Genomic DNA, 26,845 nt, shown 5'->3' with positions numbered 1-26,845 from the left:
GTTTTGATCTCTAAGCTTTAAAACACTCTAGTTTAAAAAACAAAACAAAACAAAACAAAACAGTGTACATACTTTGACCCAGAAAGCCAAAATAATTAAAAATTGCAAAGTGAATTAGTAAATCATCTGTCAAAAATGCTACCTCAGTAAGCAAAGAAATTAGGATGGCAATGAAAAATGTATAGCTCTTCCTAGGAAGAAGCCCTTGAGCTTTTCTACAGACACTGCCAGGAGATTCCTATTTGAAACTCCAGAATTCTTCATAATTTTCTGCTCTTCTCTCTGCTCAATATTTTAAACTCAGAAATATTCAGTGTCCTGGCAAGGCAGAGCACTGCTCATATTTTATGCTGGAGTTTTTATCATCATAAGAGGTAGGTGCTATGGTCTGAATGTTTGTGCTCCCCCCCAGATCTATACGTTGAAACCTAATCCCCAACAAAGTAGTATTAAGAGGTGGGGCCTTTGGGAGGTAATTAGGTTGTGAGGGCAGATCCCTCATGAATGAGATCAATGCCCTTATAAAACAGGCCTAAGGGGGCTTGCCTCTTCTGCCATCTGAGGAAACAATGAGAAGGCACCATGTATGTGGACCAAGTTCTCACCAGACACTGAATCTGCTGGTGCCTTGGTCTTGGACTTCCCAGTCCCCAGAACTGTGAGAAATACATTTCTGTTGTTTATACAAAGCTACCTAGTTTATGGCATTTTGTTATAGAAGCCTGAACAGACTAAAATGTAGGGAAATGCAGTTTCAGTTATTCTTTGAGGAGAAAAGTCTAGCAGTGTCTTTTATACATCTTACATATGTAACCAGAAGAACAAAACCACTGCTACCTCTCTTCTTCCAGGGAGTAGAGGATCTCCTACAATAATTTAATTAGTTGGGCCGTTAGAATATTTCTTTCTATTTGCTCCAAGTCTTGATGTAGCTAAGGGAGTAGGCATTAAATGGTATGCAGCTTAGCAATGGGATAGTTTCTTAATATGAACAGGTCAAAAGGATGCAATGCTAATATGGGGTAGGGGTTGGGTAAAAGAAACAATGTTCTGCTGGGCATGGTGGCTCACGCCTGTAATCCCAGCACTTTGGGAGGCTGAGGCGCGTGGATCACCTGAGGTTGAGAGTTCAAAACCAGCCTGACCAACATGGAGAAACCCCATCTCTACTAAAAATACAAAATTAGCCAAGCATGGTGGCATATGCCTGTAATCCCAGCTACTCGGGAGGCTGAGACAGCAGAATTGCTTGATTGAACCCAGGAGGCGGAGGTTGCACCATTGCACTCCAGCCTGGGCAATAAGAGTGAAACTCAGTCCATAAAAAAAAAAAAAAAAAAGGAAGGAAAGAAAGAAAGAAACAGTGTTCTACATAATAATGAGAATTACTAACATCTATTTGAAGAGAAGTCTTGCTAATTATGGGGCTAGTAAGAAAAATGCATCTTTTCCTTGTATTATTACATGATTTCTAAAATTAATATTTGATCCTTAAAGACACATGTAAGGTACTTGGGTAGGATGGTATGTGGATAAGTGACTGGGGACTGTAAAATAGCAGTATCAAGCAGGCATCCACTGGAAAATTGTAAGAATAAACAGGCATGACTCATCTTGATGGCGAGACCATCAAGGGACAAGAAGAGTACCTGTGCCCACCCTACAGGGCTCCGGGAAGTCAAATGCCTTCATAGACTGTCCTAAAGTGAATTTCTTAGAGTAAATAATGGCTTTAGGGAAAGACCAACATTTGTGGTTAAATTAAGGAGCTTCTCAAAAGGTAAATGAAGATTTAGCGCAACTTTGCGATAATAAGGAAAAAGAAGTCTTGCATAAAGGCACAGGCCTGAGGCCAAGGTTAGATCCCCTTAAAGATCCCCTTGAATGGGAGTTAACTTCCTGAGTATTTTTCCCTTGGACTCTAATTGAGTTAAGTGCCGTTAACTCACAAGCATCAACCCTCTTTGCAGCAATATAACAAAATCCAGTCTACAGAGCACTAAAATTCACAATAACTAAGACATAACCCAAAATTATTTGACATATAAAGAGCCAGGAAAATGTGACATATTCTCAAAGAAAAATAAAATCAACAGATGTCAACTGTGAGATGGCCAGAATAATGGAATTAGCAGACAAAAACTTTCAAAGCAGCTACCATAAGCATGTTTAGTGAAGTAAAGGAAATATGTTCATAATGAATGAAAAGGTAGGCAAACCCAGCAGAGAAAGAAAAAAAAGTAAACAGAAAAATACAATAGCTGAAATTTAAAAATGAAGACTTCTACAACAGTAGAATGAAGATGACAGAGGAAAGAGAGGGTAAACTTGAATTTACATCAACAGAAACCATCTAATCTAAAGAAGAGAGAAAATAAGTACTGGGAAGAAAATCAACTGTGCCTCAGGGACTTGTGCTATAATTTCAAAAGCTCTAACATATGGACAAATGAAGTCCCAGAAGGATAGGAGAAAGAATGGAGCTGAAAAAAATATTTGAAAAAATAATGCTTGGAATCTTCCCAAAGACATAAATTCACAGATTCAGGAAGCATAATGAACTCCGAAACAAGATAAATTCAAACAGAACCATAATTAGGCACATCATAGTCACACTACTCAAAACCAAAGATAAGGAGAAAATTTTGACTGCACTCAGAGAAAAACTATGTATTACATACAGGGTAGAATGAGTATGCACTTCTTATCTTTGGAGGCCACATGCAGTGGAATAACATCTTTAAAGTGCTTACAGGCAAAAAATAAAACAAAAGGAAAAACAAAACCCAGCTTGAATCCTTTATCAAGTGAAAATATTCTTTAAGAATGAAGGTAAAATAAAGACATTTACAGAAAAAGACAATCTAAAATAATTTTTGCCACTGGACCTGCAGTATAAGAAATCGTTAACGAAAGTCCTTCAGGCTAAAGAGAAATGAAACCGCTAGGGAACTTGGGTGTTCAGAAATGAAGAACATCGAAAATAGTAAAAATATGAAACAAACAACTTTTCCTGTAATTTCTTTACAATAGATATGACTGTTTAAAGCATAACCGTCTAATAGAAATATGTGAACCACATAAGTTTTCTAGTAGCTGCATCAAAAAGGTAAAAAAACTCCACTGATTTTAACATATACAAAATATATACAACATATATGAAATATAATTTCTACATGTAATCAATACAAAAATTATTAGATGTTTTACATTCTGTTTCTCATATTAAGTCTTCTAAATTCAGCATGCATTTTATACGCACAGCACATTTTAATGATGAATAAGCACATTTCAAATGTTCAAAAGCCAACGTGTATTAGACAGTGTAGGTTTAAAGCAAAAGTTATAACATTATCTTGTGAGGTTCATAATGTATGTAAATGTAATACATATGACAACTATAACAAAGAACAAAGGGGAGGGGTGGCTGCAAGGTTTCCACATTTTACATAAAGGTGTACAGTATTAATTTAAAGGACAGTGTGAAAAAACAAGAATATATATTGTAATCCTTAGAGCAACCCCTAAAAAATTAGTGCAAAGAGGTGTAGTTTAAAAGGCGGTAAGTAAATTAAAATAGAATTCTAAAAAATACTTTAAAAATCCAGAAGATGACACGAAGGGAGAAACAACAAAACAAGAAACAGAGGGGACAAACAGAAAACAAATGATAATGCGGTAGATCTAAATCCAACCAAAGCAATAATTACATAATTATATGAAATGTAAATGGGCTGGACACTCCAATTAAACAGTAAAGATTATCAGAATGAATAAAAAAGCAAGACGTGACTACATGCTGTCACACTTTATAAAGACAAAGACAGGTATAAATTTAACTTATCATGGAGAAAGATGATGCCATGCAACAGTAAGCATATAAAAGCTGGAGTAGCTAGATTAATGTCAGATAAAATAGATTTCAAGACAAAGAATATTATCAAAGAGGAACACTTCATACAATAAAAAGGCCATACTGCCCAAAATAACTTATAGATTCAAAGCTATTTCCATCAAACTACCATTGACATTCTTCACAGAATTAGTAAAAAACTATTTTAAATTTCATATGGAATTGAAGACCCTGTATAGCCAAGATAGTTCTAGGCAAAAAGAACAATGCTGGAGGCATCACACTACCTGACTTCAAACTATACTACAAGGCTGCAGTAACCAAAACAACATGGTACTGGTACCAAAACAGACATATAGACCAATGGAGCAGACCTCAGAAATAACACCACACATCTACAACTATCTGATCTTTGACAAACCTGACAAAAACAAGCAATGGGGAAAGGATCTCCTATTCAGTAAATGGTACTGGGAAAACTGGCAAGCCATATGCAGAAAACTGAAACTGAACCCCTTCCTTACACCTTATACAAAAATTAACTCAAGATGGATTAAAGACTTAAACGTAAAACCCAAACCCTAGAAGAAAACCTAGGCAATACCATACAGGACATAGGCATGGGCAAAGACTACATGACAAAAACGCCAAAAACAATGCAACAAAAGCCAAAATTGATAAAAGGGATCTAATTAAACTAAAGAGCTTCTGCAGAGTAAAAGGAACTATCATCAGAGTGAACAGGCAACCTACAGAATGGGAGAACATTTTTGCAATCTACCCATCTGACAAAGGTCTAATATTCAGAATTTACAAGGAACTTAAACATATTTACAAGAAAAAAAAAAACCCCATTAGAAAGTGGGCAAAGAATATGAACAGATACTTCTCAAAAGAAGACATTTACGCAGCCAACAAACATATGAAAAAAAAAAAGCTCAACATCACTGATCATTAGAGAAATGCAAATCAAAACCACAATGAGATGCCATCTCACACCAGTCAGAATAGTGATTATTAAGAAGTCAGGAAACAATAGATGCTGGCGAGGCTGTGGAGAAATAGGAATGTTTTTACACTGTTGGTGGGAATGTAAATTACTTAACCATTGTGGAGGACAGTATGATGATTCCTGAAGGATCTAGAATCAGAAATACCATTTGACCCAGCAATCCCATTACTGAGTATATACCCAAAGGAATATAAATCACTCTACTATAAAGACACATGCACACATATGTTTATTGCAGCACTATTTACAATAGCAAAGACATGGAACCAACCCAAATGCCCATCAATGACAGACTGGATAAAGAAAATGTGGTACATATATATCATGGAACACTACGCAGCCATAAAAAGGAATGAGATCATGTCCTTTGCAGGGATGTGGATAAAGATGGAAGCCATCTTCCTCAGCGAACTAACACAGGAACAGAAAACCAAACACTGTATGTTCTCACTCAAAGTGGGAGGTAAAAATGAGAACACATGGACACAGGGAGGGGAACATCATACACTGGGGCCTGTTTGGGTGTTGTGGGTGAGGGGAGGGAACTTAGAGGACTGGTTAATAGGTGCAGCAAACCATCATGGCACACATATACCTATGTAACAAACCTGTACGTTCTGCACATATATCCCTTTTTTTTTTTTTAGAAGAAAAAAAGACAAAAAAGGTCAATTCAACAGGATGACTTAACACTCGTAAATACATATACATCTAGTAATAGAGCACTAAAATACAAGAAACAAAAATGGAGAGAAGTAAAGGGAAAAATGGACAATTCCATGATCAATGCAGGAAAATTCAACAGACTCTGCAGCAAATGTTAGAACTGGACAACAAAAAAATCCATAAAATACAGATCTGTTTACTCTGACGCTGGTATTAGGTGAGTGAAAAAATGCACACAGAAGATCCGAATAATACCATCAAACACCTTGATCTAATTGATATTTCTAAAACACTATACAACCAATTACTGCAGAATACACATTCTTTTCAAGTGCATGTGGTCCGTTGACCAAAAAAGACTATATTCTGGGCCACAAAGCCAAGATCAGAACAAGGATAAAAACCACTCCTTACTGCTATTTTTTACTACTTCTCGTAAAAAGCAAAGCAAACAAACAAAAAACCCAACAAAGTAAAGCAATTCTTATTTCCCAAAAGAAGGTGAGAGGTGATGAGTACTTAAGATGACAGGTGCTCAACAAATGCTCATACATTGCTAAACAAATGAATAAACATGATTACATTTTACAGTCATACAAACAGCCGTAGAAAACCCAACATTAAAGGTAATTGTTGAGTGAGAATATTCAAATATTCAACAATGTTCTTGAAAAACACTTTAGGATTTATTCAAATCTACATTTAGGGATTTAATTATGATTGTTCAAATACTTTATTCTATTCTACTTAGGTTGCTTCCTTTTGAAACCACTTTTCTAGCATTCCTATTAATCTGATTTTAAGGCTAAAACACTGAAGTCCCTAAGGAAAGCAGAAAGCTCAAACTCAATTTCCATAGCAACTCTAAATCTATCACACTATATTTATATATGGGCGTTTGATTTAAATACATGAATGTATGTGAATCTGCAATGTGTCTTAGCTGTCGTTGCTATAGTAACTACATAACTTTGAATTTCCTTTTATGTTTAGTAAGTGTTCACACATAAAAAGCAATCCCCACCAACAGCTATCTTCAGGTGCAGATATGGCTCATAGCAATAAATTTACAAACATCATGATTCACAATGAAGCATGTACTTATATATCTATCATTGTGAAAATGTGTATTTTAATACATGCCCCTGGTTGGTAGATTAAAACCAATTCAAGATGCAACTCCTCAGAAAGTAGACAATAAAACTTACCAAGCAGCCATTTACCCTTAGGTGATAGCCTCTGCTTATACAGTAAGGTTGTTACAGTAAAGTCCCCAACGACACACAGAGAAGCCACAGCCAAACTATTCTAAGGCTTCTCTCAATCATAAAGAAAAGCTTTTATCTGTATCAAAATGGTTGAAAAATCTAGCATGTTCTTACAAAAACAGGATGCACCAAGTATTTAGAATATATCTATTTCATACATAAGCAATCTCTGGTGCATGCTTATATAAGTAGTCTGTACAATGTAAAAGCACAATTTTTTTTTTCTTGCTAATGTAGACTGAGCCCTTTCATGGTGACAATCTACTCCAGGATCACTTTTTCCACTCTAATCTGGTCCCTCTGTCATACAAAATGTTTGGGAGCTGCCACTTACTGCTCTTACTGTATAATAGTTAGGACATGCAAGCTAATTTTAATATTGGCCTAAGGAAATTTTGGGAGACAGATAAGTCCACTAAAAAAATAAATGAAGTATTCCAAACTCAAAATAAAAAAAAATTAAGGACTATCACCTGTTTTTAATGATACCAGCACTGCTTATGTCCACTAATGCAGATAATTAAGAAATGACCAAGGCTTAGAGGTGGGAACAAAATTACTGCTATATGTTAGTGACCTCGTAACACTGTGAGATAAATGTGATACAGATATGTGAATTTTCCAGACTGCTGACCATCACCTTTCATTTGCTCTAAATTTCAGATGAACAAAAACAGACTGTGTATAAAGAGAACGGCTTTGAGTGACTCCCAGAAGCAGGGGCGCCAGTTTAGATAATGTAAAAATAGAGTTCATGAGGGAAATAAATCAGGGTCAATATTACAGAGAATTATGACAATTCTAAGAAATGTAAGGGACCTATGAGAGTATTGATGACTGCCTGCTGGTGTCATACATATACTAAAGACTACTGAGAGGCAATGGAATGATTTGATTTTGTAATAAAGATCCCAAGATACTATGAGGCTCTTTAGTACGGTTTTGTTAAGTTTTTTTTTTTTTAACTGAGGTTTGTACTTTCTATTGATACCTGTATATTCCTTGCCCTAATGAACTATGTGCTAAGAAACCACATCCCCATCTTTATTACAATTATGTCTAAATTAAGAAAGAGCAAACACACTCTGGGTAAGTACCTCAGAAACTCTCATGAATGAAGACTAAAGTGCATACATTTTATAGCACCTATTCTGACTCTTAGAAGACATTTTGGCTTATATTATCTTGGCTGTATTCCCAATAACTGGATATATGACTTCTAGAAAAAATGAGGTCTTAATGCATTTATAGGAGCCTTTCTCCTATCATGGCTTTTAATAATAACACTCTATATGTGATACACCCCCAGTATAGTTTTACTACCCCACAATGCCCAAAAATCAGAACATATTTTATTAAAAAGGGAATGGCTGTTTGACTTCTGAAAATATCATTTCTCCCTGATTAAGACCAATAACGTAAACATGGTCAAGGTATCAGGAACATAGTCTCAGGAAATTACTGCCTTCCAGAACATTAAAAATAAAATTTATTATCTGTTGACTTTAATGGGTTTCCAGAGCATTGTCACCCAAGAGGTTAAGCTCTAGAAAATATGTATTTCTCTTTCAGGTTCATGGACATTCTATCAAAATGGCACACGTTTATCTGCAGCTTTTGTGAAAGACAGATGAGGGAATTCCTAGAAAACGAGGCTAAGGTAGCATAGTAACAGTGCTATTTGGGGGTGGAGGAATACTGGTACCAATGGGAAAAAAATTAAGGACAGGTTATGATTGTGGAAGAAAATATTCTGATTTCTGTCCAATCTCACTATCGAAAACTTGAAAAAATGGCAGTTGAGTTTTGAGTCCAAGCTATCCATCATTCACAGCTGTAGAAAATGACATTAAGATGAGAAATATCAGACACCCTTGATTTTCTTACCTTTTTGTCCTCCCACCCCACATACCTCCTGAATCCCAGACTTTGGAGAGTGCACAACATCCTCCTTTTCTTCACCCCAGCTCCTAGACTGATGAAAATTGCTGACAAAAGTTGAAGGCCTATTTGAACTGCCATCAATGTTTGCTTCCCAAACTCTTTGTGGCTTAATTTTTACCCAGCCTCTCCTATTGCTTTGGCTCCAAGAAAATAAATATCCTCTCTTTTCCTTTCTAACCCTTTATCTATGCCCTTGACATCTCATCTTTTCCCTTCAGCTTTAGCGTCATACTCCAGTTTCCCCTCTTTTTCTATGTTCCATGATTCCTTCTCCACAGACATGTCTCCCATCTTACAAATCTGCTTATATTGCCTTATCCTAAAAGCAAACAAGAACAGTTGAAAAAGAATACCATCTTCCTTCCAATCTTATCTCCTGAAGCTACATCACTCTTTTCCCTACACAAACCAAATGTTTTTATTTTCCTCCATTTTTTTCCTGACACTTTGTTAAAGGTTGAATCTACTCTTACTGCCTCCATTTCCACAAGCCCTCGTTAAATTGCTCCAATCTAGGCCTATGCCCTCAGTATTTTAATGGACCAATTCTCTGAGGGACTATTAATCACCTCCTAAGAGTCAGACTTTGGCCTATTTTTCAGGCTTCATCCTATTTGATGCTGCCACAATTAATATTTGGCACTGTTGGTGACCCCTCTTTCTACAAATTTCCTACTGTTTTTGTTCTCCAATGCTGAGCTCTCCTGGTTTTCTTCCTGATGTTCATCTTTTTTGCAGCTTCCTCTTCTTCCTCCTCCCCCTTAAATGTATGTATTTCCAAAGACCTGTGCTTAGTTTTCTTTATTCTATATAGGCTCACCCATTATGGCTCCAAAGTTGGATCTTTCCACTGTCTCAATTTCCTTCCTCCAACTTTTTCCTGGCTCTACCATTCTACTGAATGGAGAAATCATTCAAGTTGAGAAATCTAATGAACTCTTTCAGGCCTCATTTAACTTGACTTCTCAGCAGATGTAGACATTGTTGACCATTATGCTCCCTACCTTCTGCTTCTCTGACACATCACTTCCTAGTTTTCTTCATTCTTTCTGGCACCTTCCCTGCTTCCTATGCAAGCCCTTCCTCTTCTACTCAACCAGTAAATGTCCAAGTTTCTCAAGACACTCTACCCTTTATCACTCAGTATTTGCTTCCAGCTTCCATTACATCAATATATGGAAGAATCACAAATGTTTATCTTTAGCCTATAACTCCTTTGAGCTCCAGACACACATGTGCACCACCCCCAACACAAAAATTGCCTATGTAGATCTTCTCTTAAACGTCACAAAAGAATCTCAAGCTTAGTATGTTCAAAACAAACTCAAGATTTCTTCCCAAATCTGATTCTCTTTCAGCACTTCTTGAACAAAACCCCAAATCCTTCCAGTTGTACAAGAAGTCATGTTTAACATCTTCTCTTTTATCCCAGTATTCAGCCATTACCAACATCCAGTCTATTTTGCCTCCTAACAACTCTCCCAGAGTTGTTCATTCCTCTTCATCTACATGAGTACTATTTTAAGGCAGATGAAGAATTCATCTAATTCATACTAGTGAGTATGAGTATTCATGTTATCCTTAAAAATATTTTTAAAATATTTATTTTTAAATATTAAAAAAATTTCAAAAAGTAATGCCAGTTTTCCAATGGTTTCAGTCTACCTGGAATAAAGCCATAAATCCAGAAATAAGATGATAAAAATGCTGTTTAACAGTAAGCAAAACTGTGATTTCAAAGCTATTACCACCTACGTGGTCCTGTTAACCATTTCTACTTCATTCTGATTGTAGTTTGAGCATAAATAAGAAATTTGTTTTATTTACAAAATTAATTACTGATTTAACAAGTTTGAACACTGGGTTCCACAACTGAGATGGAAACATGATTTTGGATGATTTCATGCTTAATTGTGCAGTACCCAACTGTGTTTCTAATAATGACCCAATTTTATAAGAATACATTCTGCTTGGTAAAGTCTGCTGTTTATGGCAAGGATGTTTATAATATATTTTAGAAAGTGTTTTTTTTTTTATCCACAGAAGTTTTAAAAGTTTTAATGTTCCAGATATTTTTCCTCAACGACTTCACTTTTGGACACAGCTGGATAAATAGGGTATTGCTGAATGTTACTGCATAAAAATTGCCACTGCCTACAGAGGAGGTAGGATGTACAGTTCATGAATTTCCTTTGAAGGGTTAGAGATGATGATCCATATTTAACAACAGAGTTCAGTACATATGCTGGTCTGTACTGCCAGCAATTAAGCAGTAAAAATACTTCAGTCAAAATCTAAACAGGCTACTTGAAATTTCTCGAAAAACTAAAAGGAAAAAGAAATCTATCCTGGGAGCATTATTTTCACTACCAGCTTCAGTGATACAATGCAAATAGCTCTGCCTTTTTAATAGTTTAAACGAAGATGGTTAGACTAATGACAAATGGGTCACAGGAAGATAAATGTGGTGAAACAGACAATAGTAGAAACCATCCGAAGGCATTAAAATATTGACTGCTGAGAAGAATCAATCAGAAACACACGGTAAAGCACAGAAGGGTCTGAGCCATTCTCTAAGATGAAAGCAACTCCCGCAATCTCATTGTGACAATACCTGCTGTGGGGGAGTTTGCATGGTGAGACTTTTTTGGCAGGTTGAAGATCTGTTCACCAGGGTCAGGAGGAGGAATTGCATCTTGCCCTTGTCGTGCCTCTACAGGATCATACTCCTTCCCATCGTAGTTAGCATCATAGAATTTCTTAAACCATTGAATAAAATCCAGGTTGTCCTGGAAACGTCCTTTCACTAGCTTCTCCACTGGAATTACCTGCAATAAAAAATCACTATGTGAGTTACAAACCTCATGTTTGGGTATATACCCAAAAGGAAGGAAATCAGTATCTCAAAAAGATATCTGCACTTGTAAGTTTGTGGCAGCACCGTTTATAATAGCTAAGATTTGGAAGCAACTTAAGTGTCCATCAACAGATGAGTGGATAAAGAAAATGTGGTACATATACACAATAGAGTACTATTCAGCCATAAAAAGAATGAGTCACAGTCATTTGCAACAACATGGATGAAGCTGGAGATCATTATGCTAAGTGAAATAAGCCAGGCACGGAAATACAAACATCACACATTTTCACTTATTTGTGGGATCTAAAAATCAAAACAAGTGAATTCATAGGCATGGAGAGTAGAAGGACCGTTACTAGTGGCTGGAAAGGGGGAGTTGGGGATGGTGATTGGGTACAAAAAAGTTAGAAAGAATGAATAAAACCTACTATTTGATAGCGCAACAGGGTGATTATAGTCAATAATAACTTAATTGTACATTTTAAAATAACTTAAGGAGTATACTTGGATTGTTTGTAACTCAAAGGATAAATGCTTGAGGGAATGGATAACCGATTCTCCATGATGTGCTTCTTTCATATTGCATGCCTGTATCAAAATGCCTCAGGTACCCCATAAATATACACACCTACTATGTACACACAAAAATTAAAAATAAAAAAAAGAACTAAATCAAAACATCATTATTGGTTTTCTTGGAATATTTGGTACTTCTGAACAAGCCAGACAATAGGAATATCCTTAGTTGTCAAGAGGGGCTGGTCCCACTCATAGTACATTTATCATCAAAACATCTCTCTGGAAAAACAGAGGCCTGAGATGTTGTGCTATTTCAAGACTGATAAGCTTTTTATTTTTATTTTATTTATTTTTGAGACAGAGTTTCACTCTTGTCGCCCAGGATTGAGTGCAATGGCACGATCTCGGCTCACTGCAACCTCTGCCTCCTGGGTTCAAGCAATTCTCCTGCTTCAGCCTCCCGAGTAGCTGGGATTACAGGCATGCACCACCATGCCTGGCTAATTTTTGTTTATTAGTAGAGACGGGGTTTCACATGTTGGCCAGACTGGACTTGAACTCCTGACCTCAGGTGATCCACCCGCCTCGGCCTCCCAAAGTGCTGGGATTACAGGTGTGAGCCACTGTGCCTGGCCGATAAACTTTCTAAATTTCTTTGTAATATGTAGCCCAGTTGTGTTGAGATAAACTCATATAAAGATTATAGTTACTAGAGAGTGGGGATGAATAAGATTTAAATCAATAAAATAGATACTTTTTATGGCTTCATAGTATTCCATGGTGTATATGTGTCACATTTTCTTTATCCAATTTGTCATTGATGGGCATTTAGGTTGATTCCATGTCTTTGCTGTTGTGAATAGTGCTGCAATGAACATTCACATGCATATGTCTTTAAGGTAGAACGATTTCTATTCTTTTGGGTATATACCCAACAATGGGATTGCTGGGTCGAATGGTAGTTGTTTTTAGTTATTTGAGGAATCGCCACATTGCTTTCCACAATGAACTAATTTACACTCCTACCAATGGTGTATAAGCATTCCCTTTTCTCTATAACCTCACCAGCATCTGTTATTTTTTGACTTTTTAGTAATAGCCATTCTGACTGGTGTAATTCGCTGTTTTTTTAAAGAAAATGGAAAGATATCTAGCTATGTGAATTATATTATCACTGGATTCTTACCTTTTACATCTTCGGGTGGGAATACTAGCTGAATGTGAATCACAAGATAGTTACAAAGCTAGAGTGTGAGTCAGATTGTGTGTGTGAGTGTGTGAATGTGTGTGAGTGTGTGAGCATGTGATTCAGACAAGCACACAGCTCACAGCTTTGCTATGTGACAATATGAATGGAAGCTATAGAAATTAAACTTTGAACAAGGCTTTGCCACTATGGGAGCTATACATCATTGATATCCTAAAATGTATCAATAAGACCACTTTAGAAAATGTAGAAAGACCTTACATATCAATGAAAACTTGGAAGAAAAAAGCAACTGAAACATGCATTAAACTAAATAATTAGCAATAAATTTTGCACAAATGTTTTTTATGCAGCTAAAATAGAAACTAAACCAAGTACAGAGCAAAAAAAGAGAAGAGAATCTTTTGGAAGATACCATAGTTTTCATGAAGATTCTTTGGGTAATAGACTTTGGTGGTGATATGTTGCTCTTCTCTCACTTCCCCCAAACTTCAGTGAAGTCTGCTTACAAGGAAGAATTCCTGCCACATGTAAACTCAATTGCTTTAAAATTTTTATTTTTTATTTCAGAGACAGAGTGTCACTCTGTTGCCCAGGCTGGAGTGCAGTGGTACGACCATACCTCACTGCAGCCTCTAACTCCTAGGCTCAAGAGATCCTCCTGCCTCAGCCTCCCAAGTAGCTGAGCCTACAGGTATGTGCCACTGCACCTGGCAATTAAAAAAAAATTTTGTAGAGATGGGGTCTCACAATGTTGACCAGGCTGGTCTGGAACTCCTGGCCTCAAGTGATCCTCCCACCTTGGCCTCCCAAAGTGTTGGGATTACAGGTGTGAGCCACTGCACTCAGCCTCAATTGACTTTTAATTGTATTATTTAATCAATTTTATGTCTTCTGAGTTTAAAATTTTTGTTTATGCTGATATTGATTGTTAGAAATCAACTTTTTAAAGGCTTTTTAGAGCATAAAAAGCTTTTAACTAACAAACTACTATATTTTGTCTATTGCCAGACATGAAAATTTGTAAATAGTTTTAGACACTGGTGGTACATTAGCTGTTAAAAGAAGGCATTTACTTCTGTTGACTTAATTTTGCATTCCCTATCAACATGAAAGCTTCAGGGCAAAAGTTCAAAATCCTAGGTGGCAAGCAAAAGCATACAACTTTCCATCGTGCCATCAGGCTATGACACACATGAATGAGGGTACTTAATGCTGTCTCTCACCGTACTTTTGGATCAAATCACTGCATACTAAAGCTAGAAAGGCTAACGAAGGCCATCATGGCCAGTCTCCTTCCACTGCAGTAATTTTTTTCTTCAACATTCTTAACAACTGCTTATCCATTCTGTGTGTATATACTTCTAGAGAGATATGGAGCCCACTAATTTGATGTATAACAAGTTCCATCAATAAACATATGACAAGGTGCTTCTTTTCTTTCTAATCTAGAAGCATGTATAGAGAAATGAATGACAAAGACACAAGAGGTATTATAAAAGTAAGGAGAACCTATATATCCCTAGTTTTAAATACATATGGAAAGAGCTAATTGGAAATTAACCATGACAAAGGACATAAAGTTGGAAATAATCCAAAGGGCTAAGATGTTGAAGAGAATGTATGTTTTGAAATAAAAATTCCAAGACAATGGAAGTCAGGATTTTCTTAATATATTGATAAGAATGCAAAGAAGACATTAATTGCCTTAGCTTACAAAATACATAGTTTATCAAACTTCCCTTTAATCTCTATCTTTTATAACCTGGTATTTTATTTTTCATTTCCATAGCCTATTTATTACCTTTGTTTATGCAAAGAACAGTTTTCCATTTCTCCCCTGCTGGTTTATCTCTTTTCCCTTATTCAAAATTCATTTCTTTCCAAGCTCATTCATGCTAAGAGATATATCCTAAATAAGGAATATAGATTAAGTATGTATTTAAATAGCAGTAAACATGCAGAAAGAGACTGAGTTTTAGCAATAATCCCTTATTGAGAGAAAAAGTACTCCAGGCCATTTGTACCACTCTAGGACGAAAGTATAATTCATGGGAGAAAAAAAGGGCAAATTACGGACATTGAGAATCTGAGCACACACACTATACTGGACACTGTTTTCTCATGTCAACTTCACAACCATGAATAAGGGGTTTTTAGTCCCATTGTACAGATGGGTAAACTGAGACTCAGAATTTAAATAACTTGCTCAAGTCATGAAGCTGGGATTCAAAACCATACTGTTTCTGCCATGACATGATGTTTCTCCAAAAGAACAAAATACAAAGAACCACACTGGCATCTGGCAAACATTAAAAGTTTCTCATCTGCAATGCTAAATTTAACTAATAACACTTTAACATTTGTGAGCCCTGTTAGTTTTTAGTTTGCTGGCTACAAGTTTAGAAAATCTGAAATGAAAACCTCATAAAAATACAAGAACTTAGGGCAATGCTTTATGCTAGGTACAGACCCCAGCCTACTGTTGAGACATCAAGATATATCCCATTGCTACGCTCCTGGACTTTTGCATTTATGCACAAAAACAATTTTAAGAAAAAACAACACATTTTCTGGAGGTACAAGTCTCCTACCTTATCAACGTTCATTCGCTTAAATGATGCTTGCAGAAGTTTAAAATTGTGAATATACTCATGTTCCAGCTTTGCTTGAAATTTTACTTTCTTCAAACTAATGCAGCCAGGGAAGAGCATGTCCATGAACTGGCAATAGGCCGCTCCTGGAAAGAAACAAGAACAGTACTGGAGTGAGTCTCACTGTACCCAGATGTGGTAGAGGACTGCTAGGCTGGAAGGGGATTGTGCTTACAGGCACCATCATCACTCAGAGCAGAGTGCATCCTTCTTGCCAATGCACTTATATCTCCTTGTCCACAGGATCTGGGAGCTAGAGGGAAGGGACTGTACCTCAACAACACAGCACCTGCCACTTCCCAACCCTAAACTCTGTGTATTGTACTGCACGCATCAGAATATCACCAGGTTCCCCAATCAACAAACAGAACCTCACACTATAAAGCCAAGGAAACCAGGGTAAGAGGAGATCTTTCTAGCTTCTACCAGAGAAAAGAAATATACATTTTCTTCCACCTGGCTACCACCTGCTCCAAGTCATCAAAATAAAGTTAAGAGGAAAACATGAGAGACTACAAAAGTTCTCATGAAATGTGTAGCTCAAAAAATACACATATGCTCAAGCTGTTTTCTATCTATAGCTGTGGTATTTACAAAATACCACACAGGTGAAAACTACAAACCCCCACCCAGGTGAAAACTACAAGCCAATTAACACCAATTTAAGTATTAAGTATTACTAAGTATTAAACATTACTTATAAGTATTACTTATACTTATTAACTATTATTACTTATACTTATTAACTATTACTTCTACTTATTAATCATTAAGTATTAAATTGGTAAATTTAATTGTTAAATTTTGTTATAAGCCAAATTAATACTAATGTAATTCCAGTCCAGAGCAATAGGGTTTCCATATTAACATGAAGTATGAAAACATGGATACTGAAAGCTATAGAAGTTCAGAGTCATGTTTTTTATGACTAAGAAACATGACAGAAATGTCCAATGAGCCCCCTGGGGAAATGATCATAGAAAAAGGGGACTTTTAAAAAAATATATGAAGAGCTCTTAGAACATGACCACTACAACTGGGAAATTCTGGCAAGCTGTGTTTACTGATTCATATCTTCTTACTAATATAGGCTAATGGCATTTAGGAAAATAAACTGGAAGCCAGAATGATTCCTTTTCTTTTACAAGAAAGAAAACCAAGTGGCAAGAATAGGAACAAGCCACCATTTTTAGGTTCGTTCTTTCTTTGCTATCTCCAGATCTCTTGGTCTATTTCTATGATGTGCTCATGATCAGTATTTCTGGAACATGAAGTGCCTCCCCTCATCCTTTACACTACCAAGACTTCTGTGAAGAGCCAGTCCTTCTACTTGGGTGACTCAGTTTAGGAAGGAAGACCTGCTTTGTCTCTTATATGAAATAAAGGTTAGGCATCCTTTACTGAGACAGGAATCTGAGATAAGAGAGAACAAGACATCAGGAATCTAAGGGTTGTTAAAACATGAAATGTTCGGGCAACTCCTATTTTGTAGGTAAGAGCGTAAAGTGATGAAACATAGGCCATAACAAATATCTCTAGAGTCTCTGCATCTGGCGTCCCTTTAGATAACATACGCTGAATACTAACTAGTAAGTTCCTAGTCAAGCAGATGGGTTCTCTTAAAAAGAAGACAAAATAAAACAAATCAAAGGAAAAAAAAAAAGACACTGGGGGAGGTAAGAGAAACATCATGATCTGGAGGGTATTCTTTGAGTCATCACCCACTATCCAGTTCTTTCTTTTGAAGGGCCACCAGATGGAGCAAATTCCAATTGCCACTTTAACATTATTTTTATATGGATGGGATTGTTGAAACACAACTGCCTCATTACCTGGTCTTAGACGTTATTTTCGCTTTTGTAGAGTTTAGCATAAAATTTATCTATGGAGACCCAGATACTATATACTCTTACAAACCAACCAACCAAATTCCTCATGTTTCAGATTTAAAAAGAAATAACAGCTTTTGAAAAAAAAAAAAACGCTCTTCCATATAGTGAGGGAAGGAAGGAAAAATAATCTTTAGTGTCATCATCCAGGGATAACCACTTGAAATATTCTGGTGTATGCCATTCTAATCCTCTTTGGAAGGGAGAGTGTGTGTGTGTGTGTGTGTGTGTGTGTGTGTGTATGTGTGTGTTTTCTTAAAAATGTGATCCTGTTTTAAAAATGTAATCACATTATACCCATTTTTAATGTAAACTTTCTGAAACTCAACAGACCATAATTCTCTTTCTGAGTCATTTAATATGCTCTATCAATATTTTTAATGGCTTTCTTATTTTTATATCTTGCTTATCAACTTTCTAGAACCAAGAATACATAAATATTCATGCATATTTCCGTATGGTCTCAAGTTTTACATTTAAATTCTGAATCCATGTGGAATTTATTTTTGTCTATGATATAAAGTATGGTTCTAATTTTAGTCATTCCAAATGTTGGTGGAAATCTGTCATTTTTGGCTCCCCAGGATTTGGACACCTACTACCTGGGGAGATGCTATAGTGCCCTGCCTCCCACCACAGAAGCTGAAAGTGGCCAGGCATCCCTTTCTCTCATAGCAATAAGGATGCAGGCCCATGACCTAGGCTCTGTGTTTGAATCCTGCCTCAGTCTCTGAGTTGAGGGAATGATATAAACACACAGGGACCATTAGACTTCAGTTGTGGTGGCAGAGTGGTGGGGTCTAGCGTCCTGAGCAGCAAAAGCAGCACAGTGCCATCCTATTCTTGTGACACAAGGGAGGCTGTGTTCCCAGCTCCTTAGCATCCTTTGGTTCCTGTCCATCTTCTGAGCTCAGCTTTCCATTGACTCTGAGCTACCCAACATTTTTCCTATAGATTATTCTTCTACTTAACACCTGCCAGGATTAACTACTATTTTCAACCTAAACCACTAACTGATAAAGTTAGCTAGGTGTTGAACATCACAATGTAATAATCTATTCTTTCCCCACCAATGAGAAGCACTATTTTTACTATATATTGCCTTCCTAATACATGCACTTAGATCTCTTTCTAGACTTTAAATTGCCTTTTTTGTCTCCATGGCAGTTCCACATTCTTATTTAAAATTCTATAACATGTATTACTATCTATAGAATAATTTCCCCTCCTCTTATTCTCAAAATTTTCCTAAATTTTATCATGCCATTTATTCTTTCCATTATATTTTTGAATTTGTTATTCATGGCATATAAAAATAATAGCTTTCAAAAAATAGGTAACTTATTAATTTGTATTTTGTTTTTGATAAATAATTATATACATTGTGGGGTACCAGTGTGTTGTTTTAATGCATATATACATTGTGTAATGATCAAATCAGGGTATCTGGCATATCCATCACCTCATACATTTATCATTTCTTTGTGGTGAGAACATTCAAAGTCGCTATTTTTTTCCCAAGTGGCTGCAAAATATTTTACTTGGTATTTCACCATTGCTTATTTAACCTTGTGCTTGTTTTCCAATTTTTCTCAATTATAAATAATGCTATGATTTGAAAAACTCTTGTCTTGAGAAAGGTCAACATAGGTCAGGGAGATGTTGGCTCTAAATAGGGTACACTCCTGGGATTTGAAGACAAGGGGAATATGAAATATACAACACAATATTGTTAACCGTAGTCACCATACTGTATAATAGAATGCCAGAGCTTATTCCTCCTACCTAACTGTAACTTTGTACCCACTGACCAATCTCTCTCCATTCCTCCCTCTGCTTTCCCCTTTCCAGTCTCTGGAAATCATTATTCTACTCTCTATTTTTATGAGATCAACTCTTTCAGATTCCACATGAGGAAGATCATGCAGTATTTGTCTTTCTGTGCCTGTCTTATTTCACTGAACATAACATCCTCCACGTTCATCCATGTGGCCACGAATGACAAGATTTCATTTTTTTATATGACTAAACAGTATTTTGTTGTGTATTTATACCACTTTTAAAAAATCTATTAATCATACTGATGGACACTAAGGTTGATTCCATTTCTTGGTTATTGTCAACAGTGCTACAATAAACATGAGTGCAGATATCTCTTGGGCATACTGATTTAATTTCCTTTGGCTATATATCCAGTCGTGGAATTGCTGGATCATACGGTAGTTCTATTTTTAATGTTTTGAGGAGCCTCCATATTGTTTTTTATAATGGCTGTACTAATTCACATTTCTACCAATAGTGTATGAGAGTTCTCCTTTCTCCAAATCCATGCCAACAATTTTTTTTTTTGCCTTTTTGATAATAGCCATTCCTTTTCTTTCTTTTTTTTTTTTTGAGACAGGGTCTTGCTCTGTCTCCCAGGCTGGAGTGCAGTGGCATGATCTCAGCTCACTGCAATGTCCACCTCCCAGGTTCAAGTGATTCTCATGCCTCAACCTTCCCATTAGCTGGGACTACAGGCACCCGCCACCATGCCCAGGTAATTTTTGTATTTGTAGAAGAGATGGGGTTTTACCATGTTAGCCAGGCTGGTCTTGAACTACTGACCTCAAGTGATCTGCCCACCTCAGCCTCCCAAAGTGCTGGGATTACAGGCATGAGCCACTGCACCTGGCCTCTTTTTGATAATAGCCATTCTAATCAGGGTGAGGTGATGTCTCACTGTGGTTCCCATTGTATTTCCTTGATGATTAGTGATGTTGAACATTTTCTCCTATACCTGTGGCCATTTGTACGTTTTCTTTTGAGAAATGTCTAACCAAGTCTTAGAAATGTCTAACTAAGTTTTATTTAGTTCTTTTTTCTACTGAGTTGAGTTCCTTATATTAGCCCCTTGCTAATGAATAGTTTGCACATATTTTCTTCCATTCTGTAGGTTCTTTTCACTCTGCTGATTGTTTCCTTTCACGTGAAGGAGTTTTTTTTGTTCGATATAATCCTATTTGTCTATTTTTGCTTTTGTTAGCTGTGCTTTTAAGGTCTTATCCAAAAAATCTTTGCCCAGATCAATGTCATGAAGTATTTCCCCTATGTTTTCTTCTAGTAGTTTTATCATTTTAAGTCTTTCACTTAAGTCTTTGGCCCATTTTGAGTTGATTTTTGTATGTGGTAAGAGATAGGGATCTAGTTTAATTCTTCTGCACATGGATAGCCAAGTTTCTTAGCATCATTTATGAAGAGACTGTCCTTTCCCTATGTTCCTGACACCATGGTCAAAAATCAGTTGGCTACAAACATGTGGATTTATTTCTGTGTGCTCTATTCTGTTGGATTGTTCTATGTATCTATTTTCAGGTGATATGGTTTGGATCTGCGTCCCCACCCACATCTCATGTTCAATTGTAATCCCCAGTTTTGGAGGTGGGGCCTGGTGGGAGGTGACTGGGTCATGGGGCCAGTTTCTCATGAATGGTTGAGCACCAACCCCTCAGTGCTGTCTTATGATAGTGAGTAAGCAGTGAGTTCTCGTGAAATCTGGTTGTTTTAAAGTGTGTAGCAAGTGTGAAGCAACTCCCTCATCCCTCTCTTGCTCCTGCTCCAGCCACGTAAGATGTGCCTGCTTTCCCTTGGCCTTCTGCCATGACTGGAAGCTTGCTGAGGCCTCCCCAGAAGCAGAAGCCAATATGTACAGCCTGCAGAACTGTGAGCTAATTAAGCCTCTTTTCTTAATATTAATACATTACCCAGTCTCAGATATTTCTTTATAGCAATGCAAGAATAGGCTAATACATCATGCCAGTATGATGCTATTTTGGCTACTATAGCTCTGTAGTGTATTTTGAAGTCAGGCGATGTGATGCCTCGGTATTTTTTTTTTTTTAAATACAGATGCCGTGGGAGAGTGGGATAGCCCACTCATTGCCAAGGAAGCAAAGTGGAGTCAAAGGAGCCCACCCGTCTGCTGCAGTCCCCTCCAGCATTGTTCTTTTTGTTCAGTATCGCTTTGGCTATTCAGGGTCTTTTGTGGTTCCATGTGAACTTTAAAATTATCTTTTTCTATTTCTGTGAAGAATGCCATTGGTATTTTTGCAGGAATTGCACTGGATCTATAGATGGCTTTGGGTAGTATAGGTTAAGTACACCTTATCCAAAATGCTTTGGACTAGAAGTGTTTTCAGATTTCAGATACTTTAAGATCTGGGAATATCTGCATACATATAATGAGATATCTAGGAGACAGGACCCAAGTCTAAACATGAAAATTGTTTATGCTTCATATACACCTTATACACATACCCTGAAGGTAATTTTATACAGTATTTTTAATAATTTTGTGCATAAAACAAGTTTGAATGCGTTTTGCCTGTGATCTGTCACGTGAGATTAGGTGTGGATTTTTCACTTGTGGTATGTCAGAACTAAAACAATTTCAGATCTTGAAGCATTATGATTTTTGGATTAGAGATGCTCAACCTGTATGGACTTTTTAACAATATTGATTTTTCCAATCCATAAACATGGCATGACTTCCCATTTATTTATGTCCTCTTCAATTTCTTTCATCAATGTTTTATATGTTTCCATTGTAGAAATCTTTCACCTCCTTCGCTAAGTTTATTCCTACGTGTCTCACTTTTTTGGTAGTGATTGTAAGTGGGATTGCTTTCTTAATTTCTTTTTCAGATAGTTTGGTATCAGCATATAGAAACGCTGCTGACTTTTGTTACGTTGATTTTGTATCCTGCAACCAAATTTGTTTATTAGTTCTAACAGCTTTTTTTAAATTGAGTTTTTAGGGATATAAATATATAATCATGCTGTCTGCAAACAATTTGACTTCCTCCTTTCTATTTTTTTTCTTTTTTTTTGAGACCGAGTCTCGCTCTGTCTCCCAGGCTGGATGGAGTGCAGTGGCGCGATCTTGGCTCACTGCAACCTCTGCCTCCCGGGCTAAAGCGATTCTCCTGCCTCAGCCTCCTGAGTAGCTGGGACTACAGGCACCCACCACCATGCCTGGCTAATTTTTGTATTTTTACTGGAGACAGGGTTTCACCATGTTGGCCAGGCTGGTCTCAAACTCCTGACCTCAGGTGATCTTCCTGCCTTGGACTCCCAAACTGCTGGGATTACACGCGTGAGCCACCATGCCCGGCCCTGAGTTCCTCCTTTCTAATTTGGATGCCTTTCATTTCTTTCTCCTGTCTAATTACTCTGGCTAGGACTTCCAGAACAATGTTGACTAGAAGTGGTTAAAATGGACATCCTTGTCTTGTTCCAGATCTTATCCTAGTAAAGCTAGGATATAATTCATATACCCTAAAGTTCAACCTTTTGAAATGTAAAATTCAGTGGTTTTTAACATACTCGCAGAATTGTACATCCATTGCCACTATTTAATTCCAGCAGATATTTATTACTGCCAAAAAAAACCCTTCTTACTCATTAGCAGTCGCTCTCTATGATCTCCTCCCTCCAGGCCCTGGCAACCACTAATCTATTTTCTGTTTCTATGGATCTGACTATTCTGAACAATTCATATAAATGGAATCATATAACATGTGGCCTTTGTGTCTGGTTTCTTTCACTCAGCAAAATCTTCTCAAGGTTTATCCGTGTTGTTTCATGTATCAGAACTTCATTTTTTTTTCTTTACAGCAAATAATATTCCATTTTATGAATTACCACATTTTACTGATCCATTCATTAATGAATATCTAGATTGCTTTCACTTTTGGACTATTTTGAGTAATGATGCTACAAACAGTTGTGTACAAGGTTTTTCATGGACATGTTTTCAATTCTCTTGGCAATATACCTAGGAGTGGAATTGCTGGGTCATGTGGTACCTCTGTTTAACAATTTGAAAAACTATCAAACTGTTTTCCAAAGCAGGTGTACTATTTTATATTTCTACCAGCAACAGATGAGGGCTCCACATCTTCATCATCACTTGTCTGTCATTTTGATTCTAACCATCCTAGTGGATGTGAAGTGGTATGTCACTGTGGTTTTGCTTTGATTTCCCTAATGACTAATGACATAGAGCATCTTTTCCTTGTGCTTTTTGGCCATTTGTATGTTTTCTTTGGAGGAATGTCTATGCACATTCTTTGCTTGTTTCTTAACTGGGTTGCTTTTTTATTGTTGAGTTGTAAGAATCCTTTCTATATTCTAGATATAATTTCCTTATCAGATATATGATTTGTAAATATTTTCTCCCATTCTGTGGACTGTTTTTTCACTCTCTTGATGGTATCATTTGAAGCACAAATGTTTTACATTTTAATAAAATGCAATTTAGCTATTCTTTTGTCACTTGTGCTTTTGTTGTTATAACCAAAAACCACTGTATAATCCAAGGTCATGACGATTTATACTTCACTTTCTTTTAGAAACTGCATAGTTCCTATCAAAGGTCAACTCTCTACTTGTGCTCTGGGTCACATCTCCTCTTACTCACTGAGTCATTCCTGCTGCTATACTCATTCTCTCCTGCAATGCACATTTCTTCCTGCATATGTTATTCCTAAATCCTGCAAATATGCTCCAGTATCATTCAACTTTGACAAAATAAAACCAAAGTTTCTTGATCCCACATCATCCTTGAGCTATTGTACCATTTATCTCCTCCTCTTCACAGTAAAACTTCAAACTGTCCCTGTTTTCATTGTTTTGTCTGACATCCAATTCAATTTAGTACAAATTCAATTGTCTTCCAACCTCACCATGTTCTGGTCAAGGTCATCAAAAGCTTCTCTGCTATCAAATCAAACAGTTGTTTTTCTTTCTGCATCCTACTCAACCTCTTAATAGTATTTGGCCTTATTGACCACCTCTCTTGCTCTTGAAATTCTATATTTTCTTCTTTAATCAGATAAAAATAGATGTCAACAAACTGAAAAATTCAGGAATCATTGCCAGTGTCCTGGAAGTCTTACCCAGCCACAAATCAGAATGTTCCTCATCAATAGATATACAGACTTTTGTACCATTTAACTACCCTTGCAATAATGTGACATACATCTTGAATAAACCCACTTTTATCTCATTATGCCAAGGCTACCATTATTCAGATCACATCCCTCTCCTGCTAAGAATATCACAGTGGTTTTCTACGAAACCATCATAAAATCCAAATTCCTTCCCTGGCTTAAAATACCCTGTTATCAGGCCTCTGTCTATTTCTCCCTTGTCTAACTTCCTTCTAGGAAGCTCCCTTCATGCTGGCTTCCTTGCTGTTCCTAGAACACTTTAGATTTGCTCCTGAATTAGGACCTTTACACAGTTTCATCTAGAACTTGACATAGTGATCTTCTTGACATTCAGATGAAGGCTTATATGTCATCTCCTCAGAGAGGTCCTCCCTTACTATGCCATATGAAGTAGCCTTCTAGTCACTCTTTTTCACCTCATCCTGTTTTATTAACTCTTATGTTGGCATTGTATTAACTCACATGTTGGTGCTATGGTTTGGATATCCCCTCCAAAATGCATGTTGAAATTTATTTGCCATTGTGATGGTAATTAAGAGGTGGGACCACTAAGAGGTAAGCAGTCCATGAGGGTTTGGCCCTCCTGAATGGATGAATGCCATTCTTGGGACAGCAGATTCATTATAAAAGGACAGATTTGGCTCTTGTTCTCTCCCCTATTCTCTCTTGCATTTCTGCCATGGAATGACACAGCATGAAGACCCTTGTCAGATGCTGGTTCCCTGATCTTGGACTTCTTAGCCTCCAGAAGAGGAAGACAATAAATAACTGTTCATTATAAATTACCCAGTTTGAAGTATTCTGTTATAGCAGCATAAAACAGACTAAGAGAGTTTGTGGCTTATTTTTTTCCATCACTGCAATGTAAGTTTCAAGAATACTTGTGCCTTATTTGTCTTGGTCCCCTATATATCTAAACATTTATTTAATACAGTACCTGGCATAAGTGGGTTTCAATAAATATCTGGCTAATGAATGAAGATCTGCATACTAGTTGAACCACAACAAGGGCTGGTAAACAGTAAAATTCTTATGTTGCCAAACTCCCCAAAGAGATATTATGAGAAGAGTTGCTAAAAATTCTTTTAAGAATTGATGAGGTATAAATAAAAATTTTTAAAGCCACTTAAATAAAATAAGAATGACCCTAGAGACCAAGTCTGCAGAGAAGTGAAAGATAAGCTTTAAAAGCTAAGCATAGGGTAACACATTCAAGTAACACAACCTAAATTGTAGGATGTTGCGCTTACCAAGAGGTTAATTATGATGGGATATACTCTGAGCCCATAAGCTCATGGTGCTGCTGCAATTATGAAGGCCTACAAGATTCTGAAATGACCTGGAAATAAGTAGGGGGAAAAAAACTATTCTGTCTTTCTACATTGTCTGTACCCCATAGCCCTAAGATTGGTTTCAGTTGTTATACATCAAAAGTGACATAATGAAGCTGACAAGTGTGGGGACAGGAATAAAAAATGAACAGCTGGGAGGCTGTATGAAGATGGCAGAGCTCAAAAATGAACATTCATACTCAAAGGATTCAGGAGTGTATGATTTATGTCTATAAAATCATGAAAAGCATAAGACAATCTCATTTTCACCAGATCCCAGAATTTCAACCATAGAGTAATATCAGAATAAATGGACATTTTTAAAGTGGAAATTAAATTTATGGAATATATTATGCAAGAAATGTAAGACATAAAAACACCCACATTTGTGTAAAATCTGTTAGCGTTTTCATATGTATTTTAAACATTGTGAATCCCATAGTATCCTTAAGAGGTAAGTATTTTTATTATCATTCCCATATTTTACAGGTATGGGAATAAGGCTCAGAAAGTCACCCAGCTAAGAAACTGCAGAGTGGAATTTAAACTCTGATCTGAACTTCATTTTTCTTTTTAAGAAAAACATTCCTTTTTTCTATGCTGCTTTTAGGAAATTATATGTAAAAGTTAAAAGGTTCAAAGAGTGTTTG

The 26,845-nt window shown here is 36.7% G+C and overlaps 1 protein-coding gene across 4 annotated transcripts in view; it reads right to left on the bottom strand.

The window, feature by feature from the left end:
* MAPRE2 (microtubule associated protein RP/EB family member 2) overlaps positions 1 to 26,845 on the bottom strand; it is a 160,859-nt gene that overhangs the window by 28,390 nt on the left and 105,624 nt on the right. For all 4 annotated transcript variants that reach the window (XM_054461370.2, XM_054461369.2, XM_054461367.2 and 1 more), the window contains 2 exons: positions 15,924 to 16,069; positions 11,358 to 11,571 (listed from right to left, as the gene is read on the bottom strand). In XM_054461370.2, coding sequence (XP_054317345.1) covers positions 11,358 to 11,571; positions 15,924 to 16,069 — 360 coding nt within the window. The remainder of the gene's footprint in view (positions 1 to 11,357; positions 11,572 to 15,923; positions 16,070 to 26,845) is intronic.

This window comes from Pongo pygmaeus, chromosome 17 (genome assembly GCF_028885625.2).
Source record: "Pongo pygmaeus isolate AG05252 chromosome 17, NHGRI_mPonPyg2-v2.0_pri, whole genome shotgun sequence".
Classification (NCBI taxonomy): Eukaryota; Metazoa; Chordata; class Mammalia; order Primates; family Hominidae; genus Pongo; species Pongo pygmaeus.
The sequence above is the reverse complement of the archived record's forward strand: the minus strand, read 5'-3'. Positions and strand labels throughout refer to the sequence as shown.